The sequence below is a fragment of the Anarhichas minor genome, unplaced genomic scaffold (genome assembly GCF_050575085.1).
Source record: "Anarhichas minor isolate MPS153535 unplaced genomic scaffold, ASM5057508v1 ptg000067l, whole genome shotgun sequence".
Taxonomy (NCBI): Eukaryota; Metazoa; Chordata; class Actinopteri; order Perciformes; family Anarhichadidae; genus Anarhichas; species Anarhichas minor.
The window spans coordinates 4,417,501-4,432,500 of NW_027466513.1; the positions used below are offsets into that span (position 1 = coordinate 4,417,501).

General features: G+C 42.2%; 2 protein-coding genes and 1 long non-coding RNA gene across 5 annotated transcripts in view; 2 read left to right on the forward strand and 1 right to left on the reverse strand.

Annotated features, from left to right (window-relative positions):
* The window catches only part of pacsin3 (protein kinase C and casein kinase substrate in neurons 3), a 26,313-nt gene extending 22,297 nt beyond the window's left edge, over window positions 1–4,016 (forward strand). For all 3 annotated transcript variants that reach the window (XM_076078626.1, XM_076078624.1, XM_076078627.1), the window contains one exon: window positions 2,033–4,016. In XM_076078626.1, the coding sequence (XP_075934741.1) occupies window positions 2,033–2,148 (116 nt within the window). In that variant the 3' untranslated portion in view covers window positions 2,149–4,016. The remainder of the gene's footprint in view (window positions 1–2,032) is intronic.
* Window positions 4,017–4,943: 927 nt separating this feature from the next.
* LOC142934238 (Golgi apparatus protein 1-like) overlaps window positions 4,944–15,000 on the reverse strand; it is a 22,465-nt gene continuing 12,408 nt past the window's right edge. The window contains exons 12-26 of the mRNA XM_076078721.1: window positions 14,058–14,195; window positions 13,181–13,267; window positions 13,025–13,087; window positions 12,148–12,261; window positions 11,597–11,685; window positions 11,407–11,524; window positions 11,203–11,295; window positions 10,955–11,092; window positions 9,954–10,077; window positions 9,698–9,840; window positions 9,460–9,561; window positions 8,925–9,032; window positions 8,432–8,552; window positions 8,230–8,336; window positions 4,944–7,714 (exon numbers count right to left, since the gene is read on the reverse strand). Coding sequence (XP_075934836.1) covers window positions 7,547–7,714; window positions 8,230–8,336; window positions 8,432–8,552; window positions 8,925–9,032; window positions 9,460–9,561; window positions 9,698–9,840; window positions 9,954–10,077; window positions 10,955–11,092; window positions 11,203–11,295; window positions 11,407–11,524; window positions 11,597–11,685; window positions 12,148–12,261; window positions 13,025–13,087; window positions 13,181–13,267; window positions 14,058–14,195 — 1,713 coding nt within the window. The 3' untranslated portion in view covers window positions 4,944–7,546. The remainder of the gene's footprint in view (window positions 7,715–8,229; window positions 8,337–8,431; window positions 8,553–8,924; window positions 9,033–9,459; window positions 9,562–9,697; window positions 9,841–9,953; window positions 10,078–10,954; window positions 11,093–11,202; window positions 11,296–11,406; window positions 11,525–11,596; window positions 11,686–12,147; window positions 12,262–13,024; window positions 13,088–13,180; window positions 13,268–14,057; window positions 14,196–15,000) is intronic.
* LOC142934241 (uncharacterized) overlaps window positions 12,457–15,000 on the forward strand; it is a 4,553-nt gene continuing 2,009 nt past the window's right edge. The window contains exon 1 of the long non-coding RNA XR_012947696.1: window positions 12,457–13,128. This is a non-coding gene — a long non-coding RNA (uncharacterized LOC142934241). The remainder of the gene's footprint in view (window positions 13,129–15,000) is intronic.

A 15,000-nucleotide genomic window follows, 5' to 3' on the forward strand; every position in this document is an offset into this window, starting at 1 on the left:
AAAATGTGCAAAACAGACGATAGAAACAATGGAAATAATCAGCGGCACTAAAAACATCAGAATAAAACTTTTCATCCAAATAAAAGTACTAAAAGCAGAGAATATAAATACTCTGTTACACGTTAAAGTCCTGCACGCAGTGCTTCAGTAAAAGTACTAAAGTATTACCACCAAAGTATTTTAAAGTACTAAAAGTAATCATTATGCAGACTGGCTCTTTTCAGGATGTTATACTATGTAAGAAAATATTGAGATACTGTTTTATGTTTTGTGATACTGAATTCATTCTCAAAAAACGATATTATTTTTAATAAATAGTTTCCATGCAGTTTGCTTTATGTTGTTTAAACATTGATGTAGTGAATAATTTGACTTAATAACATAATAAGGTAAATGTAAAGACAGGAAGTAGCACTTTTAAACTACATATGGCCGTGTGTACTTGTTGTGAACTTGTTGTGTACTTTATACTGTGACTCTGAAAAGATGAATATAAAAGATATTTAGTTTATCCTTAAAGATATTTATCACAATTAAATGAGAGAATTAATTCCTTTCTATTAACTTTGCACATTTTTATGAATTCACAGCTTCAAAAACAAACATATTTACACATCCGAACAGAAGAAAGTTAATATTTAAGAGCCTGAAAATATGATTTTATTTTGTCTCTTTGTTCGCCTGTGATGCCTCGTCTTAACACCTTCACACACACACACACACACACACTCATGTCGAACACGTGGCTTCATGAGTGCTGATGATCAAATGCACCAAAGAGAATAAGTCTTCATACATAAGATATTAAACTCATGTATTTCTGTGACTTGGCTCATTATGGCAGAAATGGTCAAATGATTTCTAACTCTCTGCATGATGCGAGTGACCGATGTGTGAGCAGCTTCACGTCATCTGTCGTCTTTGGAAATAAAAGCAGAAAGTCAGAGGACTGATGCTTTTATTTTGATGGAGTGAGTTGCTGCTCTAGTTTCCTGTTTTAGTTTAAACACTTTATTAAATACTTCCTCCGCTGGATGTTTTAAACTAACGATCAATAAACATCCTCGTCTGTCTGTGAGTCAAGTAAAGTCTCTTTTATGTGAATAAAGACTTTACGCACAGTTATGAAGAAATACAATGTAAAACAATAAGACTTCAGTTTATTTGTTGTTTTGATGAATGGCTTTCATCAGCAAATGATGTGTACGATTGTTCTTCTTTGTGTGTTCTGATGCTTGGAGGATTATTATTGTTATTATTATTATTATATATTTAAAGCTGTGAGTTTTGTCAGGATCATCTTTCTAAGTGGTTGCTGTTGTAATACTCATTTTGGCCACAAGAGGCTGAAGCGCACCTCGACACCGTGTTCTGAGTAAGACTATAAGCATCGTGTTCTCTTCCATGTGAGTTTTGATTTACATAACTTGCTAACACACAATATGTTAATAACAATAGTATACGGTTAGAGTGCATGGAGAAGTTAAAACGTATAGTCTTAGTTAGAACATGGGAAAGTGGTGCACTTCAGCCTCTTGTGGCCAAAGTGAGTATTACAACAACAAACATTAAAAATGTTTCTGACAAAAGTTTTTTGTTTCATAGATTAAAAAAACGTTTGAGATACTTTGAAAGATTATCCTGACTAAACGTTGTATTCACCTGTTGAGATAATTGAGCACCAGAATATCTTTCTCACTGTCCTCACAGGGCTTCCGTAGTAATATGTAGACCAACGATGAGGCTAAAACACTTCCTTCAGGTCTGTGTGGAGACTCTCTTCTCAGCTGACGTCCTGGTTGAGTTTCACCAGGCGGCTCTGTGGAGCTGTAGTCCGTCCTCGTGAGTTTAGAGGGACACCGAGTTAATGGGACCTGATGGGACCGCAGAGGGAGGGACCTTAGTTTATAAAAGCTTACCCTGAACCAGGTCCAGATCACTGATGAACAGGGACAGATGGCATCCTCACACTTTCAGTGCGCAGTATCTAAATGCTTTGCTTGAACGTTTCTGACCACCGTCTTCCCTCCAGGCGAGGAGCTGCTGAAGATGAGTGAGGAGGACGAGCAGGGCTGGTGTAAAGGACAGCTGAGCGGCGGCCAGGTCGGCCTCTACCCCGCCAACTACGTCCAGGCCGCCGCCTCCTGATGGCCCGCCCCTCTCCGGTCACCCAGCCAACGGTACAACTACACTCGAGATGCCAGGACCAATGAGAAGCTGATGTGTAGACGGTGAAACCAGACGGTTTGTGCAACTGACTGTAAAACTCGTCACAGAGTTTGTTTTTCTTTTCTTTGAGCTGTGTTTTTGAAAATCAGCCTCAGACCGAGGTCGAAGTCCGGAGTCCTGCCGACACGAACAGACACTCAAACAACACAACACGGGACGTTGTGGATTTCGGCATCTTTTTCAGTTACTCGAGTCAGAAAATCCACATGTACACAAAGAGGACAAGACCTGGGTGAGGTCATCAACAGGGCTGACTGTGATTGGTTGAAACATCTGTCAATCAAACACATGCTTATTTTGAAAGAAATTGATGAATCTTGCAGAGTTGGATGAGAAGCTGGATACCACTTTCATATCTCACGTAAGACTAAAGCCAGCAGCCTGTTAGCTTAGCATAAAGACTGGAAGTTTAAAGACTTTCTTTTGGAATTAAAAGTCTTATTAATTTTTGTTAATTGAATGTTAAACGAGAAAACTCTTGCAGAAACTCTTGATTTGAATCACCGGTACAAAAGATTACTGTTTTAGAAAATATTTGGTTCCCTGATTTAAAAAGTCAAAGTTTCAAACTCCCAGGATGCATTTTGGCAAGAAACAACTAATTGAACCTTCTCTAAGCCCCGCCCCCAGCTGTCGGGAACCTGGTCGGAGCTGGCTGATGCTACGCTATGATTGGCCAGTCTGCGTTCGAGAGGCGGGACTTAGCGAATGCTCAGTTACACGGTCGTGTGTCTAAAATTGCAAAAACTCAACCGCAAAGTTAACCATTCGAGTTTATTGCTCATCTTTTGCAACTCGTGGGTCAACTTCTAGTCACGACCCAGTTACAAGCTTAACTACTTGTGTAACAATCCGTCGTCTGTTTCCGGTCCAAATGCTATGCTAAGCTAACCGGCTGCTCGCTGTAGTTTTCTCAACCCGTCGGCATAAAACTATATTTTTATTAAATAAAATTAACTTCTTGTGGGGAAAATATAATTTTAAAAGAAAATGTGGGACTTTTTTCAGTAGTTTTCAGTCTTTGACCTAGTGGCCGTTTGAGGAACTGCAGCTTGAGGCACCTCTTCATCTTCATCATCCTCTCCGCTCAGCTGCTTGAATCAAAAGAGACGAAACAAACCCGATGAACAGACTGTCGGTGCCTTAAGTGTCTGACCGAGGAGCCACCGCTCCCAGTAGAAACCAGTAGAATCTCCCGGTACCTGGACTTTAGAGTGTTCTAGCTTTTGATTGGCTCGTTCAGCTCGACGGCGGTTCGCTTCAGTTATTTTGTAGGTTTTTAGGCGCGACACTGAATTCACTTTCTTTCACTTTTAACGTGTTAGCTGTATGTTTATATGAAGTCAACTTTGATTATTGACCTGTAAACTGTCGCTACCGGTTCTTTTTTTTTTTAAAGAATAGCATTTTTATAGTCAAATCTTCTTACTTTCTAATTTATTCTCTTTAATTTAGCAAACTCTCTTCATTTCAGTAAAGCTGACTGTTTCGATTTTCTTGTTGCTAGTTTAGTTTTGCGATCACGAAGCACACGCACTTCAAACATCTGGAATAATAAGTGATAATATTCTGTCAGGTTTTGGGGTATTTTCTATGTGTAAGTTTGTGGTTTGTGTGTGAGGAGCCTCCTCTGTCCTGCTGATGTCAGCATCCCGACAGCTAACCCACCTAAGGGATCATTAAAACACTACAGAGCTGCTTCTTCATTCTTTCCTTTGCTTTAAGAAACTATAACGTGTACAGAACGTAAAGCGGGAAGCAACAATAAAGAGCTTTCTGCAGCTGGAGGTTTTTCTCTTTTTTTCTCTTTTGTCCTCGTACTGTCGTGACAGTATAACATATATATGATATAACATCCTGCAGAGTGTTCAGGTAAGCATGTGGTAGAGTTTAGAGCTGGGAGGAGATATTTTAGGCGCCTCTGGTTCTGGAGGTAAAAGTTGTTTTCTATTGTTTCCATTGATGATGTTACGGGACTCAAAGTTGGATATATATATATATATATATATATATATATATATATATATATATATATATATATATATATATATATATATATATATATATATATATATATATATATATACACACACACACACACACCCTGACATGTCCAACTGACACCTGGTGGTTCAAATAACAACAACATCACCTATTGTTAAATGTTCAGACCGTCTGAAAGTTCTTATTCTGTGACGGAGGAAGTACTCACAACTCTACTTGTGTAAAAGTAGTAATACTACTTAAAAGTCCTGCATTCAAATATTTACTTGACAGCAGACTCGGAGCATCAAAATGTACCAAAACTTCAACACATTGAGCAGAATGGATCATTTCATAATATTAGATTATAATTATTGATGCATAAATGAGTTCATTTTAATGTTGCTGCTGGTAAAAGTGGAGCAATTTATAACTATTCACTTTATCTGCTTATGGCTTTCTTTGTGATCAATAAAGTTTTATTTGAATCTATAATATGACATCGTAATGTATTTGTTGATTTTAATATTTATCAGAATCTGCAATGTAACTATTGAAAAGTACGACAATACAAAGGAGTAGAAGTGGAAAAAGTACCTCAATGTTGTACTTTAGTAAATGTACTTAGTTACTTTACATGACTGGTTGATGGATATTTAGTTTATAATAAAACAGTTTGATAAACCCTGACATCAGGAATATTAAAATAAAAACTGAGCTCGAGTCAAAGATACGAAAGTCAGCAGACGGTTTTATTAAATTGACAAATTTTTATCTGTACAGCAAAATCAAACTTCACAATGATAAATCTGTTACGTGGTCGTTTCCCGCGGCGTCATGTAGAAAGAAAAAGCACAGCGATAAAGTTTGTTCACGAGGAGACAACGGTGGTTATGAAGACGCTCAGAAACCCTCCAGAACGTTCTGCAGCTTCTGTAAATGAGCAGAAAACGTTGTGTTGATGCGGCTCACGCTACTCGTCTGTGTAAAATCGTTCACAAATATTAATATTAAAACAAAGCTGAGGTTACTTTTTAGAAATCTTTTTTTTTTTTTTCTTTACAAATGAACGAGATGAACGAGGCTCAGTGTGACGTCGGTCGAGTTAAAGTGCAAAATTAAATATTCATCAAGCAGAAAAACATACTAATAATGTTTGCATCTCTTTAGTTACAACTGAAGTCATTTACCTGCAAAAGAAAGAACACGGTCATGTCTAATAAAAATAAAAAGTCAAATACACAGATTGTTCCATCCGGCTTTGATTCATTTAAGTCAAACATTCTTTGTAACTTTTCTTTAATCTTACTTTTTGTTGCCTTTTTCTAAAATGCATCAAATAATAAAATAACGGTATTTAGATCACGATGAGGCGCTAACGATGTAACGTTTGTTTAATGTCACTTGGTTAAAGTCTCCCAGTACATCTGATATTAGACCGCTCAAGCTTCAGGTCGTAGGACGGCGGTCGAGACCGTTTACAGCAGCTTTAAATTTAGTTCTTGGACGCAGCACAACAAGCCGTTAGCTTAGCTTAGCTTAGCATAAATACTGGAAGCAAGGGGAAACAGCTAGCCTGGCTCTGTCCAAAGTTAAAAACGCTCCCGTCAACAGATCACTGACGAACATGTCATGTTTGTTTGATTTGTACATAAACAGGAGGGGCGGGGGGAAAAGAAATTGATGCAGCATAATATCTTAATATCTTGCGTAACAATATTGTATCGATACACGGACGCCAAGTATGGATCTCTTATTATATAAGTATTGCAAAAAACAATAACGTAGTGTTGGTCCGTCTGTCTGCTCGACTGACGAATAGCTGAAGTGAGCGGAAACTTTATTGTTTTAGATAAAACAGATGTTGACAAACTGAAAAAAAGGCCATAAATCGCAATATATTTTATCGCAATACTCAGCATTGCAACAAGATCGAACATTGACTAAAGTATTGAGATAACATCTTATTGTGGGGCCTCTGTTGACCCATGAAGACTTCAGGAAGTCACCACATCCGGCTGCTGGACAAACCAAACACCGACTCCACAGAAAGACTTTCATGTTTTTAGCGTCAACACACGGATGAAGTTTCAGTTGGCTGCAATCTGAAACTTCACCACTAGGAGGCGCTAAACCCCAAACACTAGACTTTAACATTTCGATTTGTGTACAGATCAAACTAATGAGATGCGGTGCGATAATTATAATAACTGATGTTTGTGAGTGAATGTTTTAGCTTTAGACAGAGCCAGGTGTTATGCTAAACTAGGCTATACCCCTTCAGGCTATTTTTAAGAGAGAAGGCTGTTATTTTTCATCTCTTTCTGTGTAAATTGGCACATTTCAAAAACTGAAATGTGCCAATTTCAGACAGTGTTTTGGCTCACGTTTGAAGTTTATCTACCGGTTGTGTACATGCAGGAGTGTAAATACACTTTAAACGTAGACAAACGCATTCCTTCTTTTCTTTTTGTCGAGGTAATACAACTTGGAACTGGGCCTGAAATCATCTCAACGTGTTGGCAGCTCAGTGCAGGTTTAATAGTCAGGTCTGACCTCTGACCTCTGAAAATAAAGGAGCTTAGTATGCAGAGAGAACCAGCAGTCTGTTCAGATATAAACTGCAGAAGATGAAGCCTCTCTGTGTGTTACGTGACAGATTATGTTCATTAAAGGCAACAGAGAACGGGGGGGCGACATGTTGAAAACGGAAGAATCCAGAAGAACGTGATCCGGTCCACGAGCGGCGAGGACTTCATGATGAAGGGTGAAGGAAAAGCAACGGGCTCGTCTCAAAGACTCAAAACCCAAACGTTTGAGTGTGATTTCAGGCGTCCGCTAGTCGCTCAGGAAGAAACGACTTCCTGTTGCTCTACATGCTCCAGTCTTCAGTTAAATATCAGGAAAGAATAAAAGCATCCGGGCTCCACGGGAAACAATCCTGCCCTCAGTCCCATCATGAGCAGCGCTTATTCAGCAACTTAAGAGATGCCGGACGACCTCGAAAAACATCCTCGGGGGGGAAAAAAGCAGATTTATTGTTGAGGGAAAATATGATCGTCAAGAAAAAAAATGATCCGTTTGATCCGGAGATGCCCAAATGACGATTTTTGTGATTTCATTTTTTTGCATTTGATGCAAATATTCAGCAGCAGCGAATAAACAAAGGAGCTCCAGATGTGGTCGCTGGCGTTGGCACTGTGCAGGACGGCTGGTCTACAGACCGGGCATCTGAGGAGGAAGAGGAGGAGGAGGAGGAGGAGGAGGAGGAGGAGGAGGAGGAAGGTGCGAGGAGTCAAGTCTTTCTTTTCTTACGTCGGAGCGCTCTCGTCCTCTACCGGTTCTTCAGTTCTCTCGTCACCTGCTTGGTGATGCGACCGCACAGCAGCCCCACCAGGAAGAGGACGCACACGCTCAGTGCGATCATGAGCAGGATGTAGTTCTTGGAGGGCGACGTCATCACCTGCACGGCCAGGTCTGAGAAGCCCTCTGCTGGCGCCACCTGCAGGACGGAGGGGGCGGGTTACGACTGTCATGAAAAACGCTTTGTCGAGTTTGGCATTACGGCCGTCGCCAACTTGTCTTTTTGCAACCAGTGAACAGGAAGTGACCATATATGGACTGAGGAGGAGTGACGTAGAGACGCCGTATACGTCTCTGGTAGAGACCTGTCAATCACTGTGTAGCCCCGCCCTAAAGCATCCCCTGCTTTATGGTCTGTTTGACTCTAAATGGACCATAATGTACTAAATGAACATCATGCTGTATTGAAGAAGACTTGAAACTAGAGATTGAGACCATAAACTCATGTTTACAATGTTTACTGAGGTAATAAATCAAGAGAGAAGTAGAGTCATTTTCTCATAGACTTCTATACAACCAGAGGAGTCGGCCCCTGGTGGACACTAGAGAGAATGCAGCTTTAACACATGAAGCATCGGTTTCAAATTTGGTGCCTCCAGATTTACATTTTTTAATAAACTAAGATAAATAAACTTTCTCCTCCTGGTGTCTCACCTTTGCAGCGTAGCTCCACATGTCGATGCGGTCCTGAAGTCTCTTCTTGCACTCCGGCTGCAGACGAACTCTCTTGTCCTGTAACGCCTCCATCAGACACGACATCTCTGGACGGAGAGAGGGAGCAATGAGTTCAAACACACACACACACACACACACACACACACACACAGATCTAAATGTGCTGTGTGAGAGCACCCACGTCGTCCTCTGCCGGGTGTGATGGCGGCACAGTGGTGTTTGAGGTCCAGAGCGCATGCCGTGTGGAGGACCGGGTCCACGAAGATGTCCGCCTTACTCTCCTTCAGCATGTTCAGGACTTCCTGCAACAAAGACGGGAGGAAGACGGCTCAGTTTTCTGGAACCAAAATGTTTAAAAGAGAAAGTATAGTCATCCATCTTTACAAGCTTGTTTTCTAAAGCAAACCACTGTCTTGTTGGTTAATTAATGCATTTATCCTACAGTCTACGGACACCTGAACACACCACCAGGAGGAGGAGTTTTATTATTATAATGAAAAATCAACAAACTCTAAAGATTACATGTTAACTCACTGAACTAGTTGTTCATAGGAGTCCTTTCATTGTGAACTATCTACTGTCTCATGAATATCCAGATCAAATGATCATCGATACTTCTGGGACTAATAATCCTAAATGAGTTCACCGGACACAACGATGGATCATATTTTGACCTTTTTACAGGCTTCATGTTTGATCTTCAGCAGGTTGACTTTCAGACACTCCTCAACCTGACCGGTCTGCTCCTGAGCTGCTGCCTCCTCCGCACACAACCTGGAGATCTGCAGGAGGAGACGAGGAGGAGGGAGGAGAGGGGAGAGGGGAGAGGAAACGGGTGAGGAGAGAGGAAACGGGTAGGGAGAGGAGAGGAGGAGAAAGGAAAAGGTGAGGAGATGAGGAGAAGAAACAAGTGAGGAGAGAGGAAATAGGTGAGGAGAGGAGATGAAACAGGAGAGGAGAGGAAAAAAGAAACAGGATAGGAAAAGAGAGGAAAGAGGAAATGGGTGAAGAAACGAGAAGAAACAAGAGAATGGAGGGAATGAGAGAGAAGAGGAGGAGAGGAAACGAGAGAAATAAATCCACAATAAATCATAAGTTTATTAAAAGGTAAAGTCTGCAGAAAATGAATGTAAGTCAATGTAATGTCCTCTAAAGTGATGGAAACGTGTGTGTGTGTGTGTGTGTGTGTGTGTGTGTGTGTGTGTGTACCTCATCTGTGCAGTGCATCTGCAGCTGTGGGTCGAGTCTGTAGTCGAGCGCTGACTCGTGGAGAATCACTCTGATCTGGTCTTCACAGTCTGGAGACAACCTCTGAACCAAACACACCATTTAAGAAAACACATTCAGTTTAGTGCGTTGTATTGTGTCTCACTGTTACTATCTTATATCACAGAGGACCCTGATGGAGGACCCTGATGGAGGACCCTGATGGAGGACCTGGACTCACCTGGTCGGCATATTTGAGTTTGAGGCAGCCGATGACCTCACCCTCCAGCTCATTGTCATCGCTCGCTTTGTTCAGGATCGGCTGGCAGAACTTTGGGATGTCAGCTCGACAAGCTTTCCTCAACCCCGGGTTCAACCTGTAGTCTGGAGGAGGAAGGAAGGAAGAGGAGGAGGAGGAGGATGAGGAAGAGGAAGAGGTGAGTCTGGGAGGTTTCCCGTCTCCCTCCCTCTCCTTTCCTGCCTCCTTGTGAACTGACCTGTGTTCTGTGTGATCTGTCTCTTGGTGATCATCTGTTTACATTTGGGATCCATCAGCTCGCTGTTCTTGTTCTGCTTCAGACAATGGAGAACGTTCCGGGCGTCGGCGTCGGTGCAGAACCGCTGCAGGAGAGACGAGCGTTCCATCAACCGGTCAGACCTCAAGGCTTCACGGATCATTTTAATGGTTTTATTACAAACCAGCACTTTATTTAGATCATCTATCAAACTGTGTCTTTATCTATCGTCACTCAGATACTGCTCAGCTGACTGACTTAACTTTCTATTGTCTGATACTTTATACTTGTACTCCGCTACATTTATTTGACAGCTGTAGTTACTTTTCTGAGATTTATATTGTAAATGAAAAACATGTGATGAGTTTATAAACTACAGCACGTTGTTAAAGATTGAACTTTTGTGATTTTGTAAGACATTTAATTAGGAGCTCGTGTTGAACTCGGATCTTATTTCAGACATCGAACCAAAATCACTTTGAGACGAGAGAACCGAGGTACGAAGACTCACTTCCTGGTTTTAGGTCTCACTTCCTGCAGCACTGAGGAACGTAATGCTGACACTTCTGTTCTGTTCTTTTTACTTTAACTTGTGACGTAGTATTCTGACATGGCTGTTTTGGTACTTTTACTTCAGTAAAGGATCTGAATACTTAAAGGAAGTCGGTCTGTAACCTGTGACGGATGTTTCCAACAGAGAGTTCAGGTAACACATTTACATGTTATCTAACCTGAGGGTTTGTTTCTCTCCCGGTTGGACTTCTGTAGAACAATTTCTCTGTGTCTCACATCGTAGTGACTCTCTTTGTGATTATTAAACTATAAAATCTTTTAAACACATTAAACCAAAACAAAAACATGTTTTACGATGCATTTTATGTTGCACAAAATGAATTATTGGAAATTTAAATTCCATAATGTTCTCTTGGTATTAGAAGTAAAAATCCTTATCTCCCTCCCTCCCCCCCCCTCCCTCCTCCCACCTTGATCATCTGCTTGCAGACTCTCATCAGCTGGTAGTCGAGCTCGGGGTCGGTCATCTCGACCTCCTGCAGCCTGAAGATCCGCTGGTGGCAGCGCTGACTGAGCTGCTTCTTCTGCTCCTTCAGACACTCGATCATCTGAGGAGGAGGAGGAAGAAGAGGAAGAAGAGGAAGAGGAGGAGGAGGAGTTTAACACCACAAACATGAACAGAATGCTTTTTCTTTTTCTTTTCCCAGACGCTCCTCACCTGAGCGTTACCGAAGGCCACGTTGGGACACAGACGGCTGATGTCGGACTTACACGGATCGTACAACTCTGGTTCCAAACGAATGTCCTCCGACTGAGAAGGAAGGAGAGTCACGCTGTCACACTGTAAGGTCTATCTTACAAACGTGTGTGTGTGTGTGTGTGTGTGTGTGTGTGTGTGTGTGTGTGTGTGTGTGTGTGGTACCATCTCCAGCTCCTCCACTCGCAGCTGTTTACGACACTTCAGTGAGACCCGCTGCTCCCGGGCCTCCTGCAGCGTGTCGTTCTTCACCGTGGTGCTGAGGCAGATCACCACGTCCACCCTGCGGCGTAAAGGTCAAGTGTCAACTTTAAGTTTCCAGTTTTCTGGATGTTTCCATGGAAATCAAACTCACTTTTTCTTGATGTTTGGACACAAGCGGAGAACGTCCTCCTTACAGGCCATCTTGAACTTATAGGAGAACCGGAAATCCTTCATCTGGACCTGAAAGTTGAGCATTTACTGTCATCGGTCATATCGAACAGCAACAACCACAGCGAGACAGGCTCATCACCGGTGTCCTCCATTGTCTCTCTGTTGTCCTGCTGGACGTTGTAACCACTAAATGTCCCGAGGGACCCGTTAAAGCGTCACAGTCTTCTAGAAACCAGCAGAGCAACACGGTGTTTACGTGAAGGAGCAGCTGCTTCAGACGCCAGCGTTCACTAACTCCTGCTGGATCAACTGTTCACGTAAGAAATATCTGAAACGGATTCTAACTATAAATTTAAAGAACAATCATCAAACTCACCCCTACTAAAGCTGTAAAGGCCCTTACATTTATATTAATATAACATATGGAGCAGGCACAACACTACGTTGATCAAATATGTCAAATACACACATTTAAGTGAAACTATAAAATAATACTAATAGTTGAACAAAGAGGAGGAAGAAGAGACTGACCAGCTGGAAGTGTGTAACGCCGACTGAACACTTGTCGTTCATCTCCTTCTGGTGTTTATTCTGAACCAAACACTCCATCAGGTCACCGGTATCGATCTGGATATCAGCCACATCCTACACACACACAGACACACACACAGACACGCACACACACACACACACAGACACACACACACACACACAGACACACACACAGACACACACACACACACACACACACACACACACAGACACACACACACAGACACACACAGACACAGACACACACACACACACACACACACAGACACAGACACACACACACACACACACACACAGACACACACACACACACAGAGACACACACACAGACACACACACAGACACACACAGAGACACGCACACACACACACACAGATATGCACACACACACACGCACACACACACACACACACACAGACACACACACACAGACACGCACACACACAGACACACACAGACACGCACACGCACACAGACACACACACACAGACACACACACACACAGACACACACACAGACACGCACACACACACACACAGACACACACACACACAGACACACACACAGACACGCACACACACACACACAGACACACACAGACACACACACACAGACACACACACACAGACACACACACACACACACACAGACACACACACACAGACACACACACACAGACACACAGACTCTTGTTATTTCTGGGTATTTCCTGTTTCTCTTCTCTTTCTATGATTATTGTATTGTTACCAGAATACAAAGGCTTTAGGATTCATTGCTGCTGTATTTCCTGCATCAGACGACCAGCTGTTTGTCTCTTCTGTTGTTATTTCGTCTCTATGAAGGTGCATGTACTCACGTGGCAGTAAGCCTGAGAGACGGGCTCGCAGGCTCGGATGAGCAGAGCGTCGATCTGGACGTCCTGCAGTGAACGGAGAGGAACAGGAAGCTCAACATGTGCCGGTGAGACAAAGAAACACACCTGATCTCCACAATGTCGCTTAGTGCTAATGACCTCAGACTCCAGCTCGGTCAGGTTGCCCACGACCTCCCTGCAGGCAGAGACCAGGTCCTCCAAGTGATCCTGCAGACACTCCAGCTCCTGAACACACACACACACACACACACACACACACACACACACACACACACACACACACACACACACACACACACACACACACATGGTCAGTAATATCTAGATGATACATATTTAAACTGTTACAACATGCAAAAACCTTCCTGTAAAGATCTTTAAATTGTTTCAATGTTTGTTTTCTTAAAGGTTCCTGATGAGTTTTCACTGTAAACAAACGTTAGCTCCACAGGTTTCTACATAGAGACGTAACGTTTTATGAACATACTGTATGTATCTCCTCCTCCGAAAACGTGCAGAAACTAGAGACAATCAACCGCAAAGTCAACTGATCGAAGGGTCAGTTAACTTCCATGAAGTGAGAACACTCTGTGAAAGGGTTAAAGTTTAAAAGACGAAGACAAGAAGACCTCCCAGACTGGACAACATCGTGGTAGAGACCTGTCAATCACTGTGTAGCCCCGCCCCTAAAGCATCCCCTGCTTTATGGTCTGTCTGACTCTAAATGGACCATAATGTACTAAATGAACATCATGCTGTATTGAAGAAGACTTGAAACTAGAGATTGAGACCATAAACTCATGTTTACAATGTTTACTGAGGTAATAAATCAAGAGAGAAGTAGAGTCATTTTCTCATAGACTTCTATACAACCAGAGGAGTCGCCCCCTGGTGGACACTAGAGAGAATGCAGCTTTAACACATGAAGCTTTGGCTTCACTCTTCTTACTCAGAGGTTTGCTTCCTGGTTGTATCAGATACCATTAGTAGCAGCAGCAGTACGCGTTTGTCTCACCTGTCCAGCGTCCGTCTTCTCGCTGCACCACTTGCCGAGGTCGGTCATGCAGCGTTTCTGCAGCTCAGGGTCCAACTTCACATCCAGCGCCCTCTGGTGGAGAATCCTCTGAACCTCCACCTTACAGTCCCGAGATAACTGCGAACACACACACATACACATAGAACATATACATATAAGCTGATGACAAAACTCTTATCGGCCGACATACATTTCTTTACTAATATATATCTATGATAAACTAATATTAGCTGATGACGTTGGCTCTAGTTTGACTCACTGACGTCTCACATTACTCCACTCCTAATGTTCAGAGTTACTGTGATTAATTACCAGTTTCTCACTTGTAAATCGTATTATTTCAACATCCAAGTCATACTGTAGTGACGACAGGGAAACTATTTTCATTATCACTCTATTGTTTAAATAAGTTTTAAATAAGTAAGTAAGTAAATACATTTTTTTTTTACTGTTATTGTTTCTTCTTTTTCTTCTGTTGTAACTTTTGATCAATCTCTGGCACAACAATTTCCTTTGTGATTATTAAAGTTATCTCTATTCATTTATTTATCCATTTATTTATCTATTTACCAGGGAAAGTGCACATTTATCAATATTTCAAGTCAGCTAGAGAGCTAATCTGCGCCTGCAGTCCGTGAGCAGGTCACACATAACCTCAAATCATCTGTGTGGTGACGTTGTGATTGTGAGCAGAGCACCAAAGAACAGAAAATAATGAAGCCCGCTTGTAGTTCAGTAAAGAATTACTTCGGTCGATCGTCTACTGAATTTCCACCTAAATTAAATTGATGATTGTAGTCGCTGTTTTTCACACAATCAGCCTCGGCCAATCAGAGACCGGCAGATCAAACCGACAGCATCAATCGAACCCTTCACCCGGATCAATACGACCGAGCACCTACCTGCTCGCCTGAGTTCACCT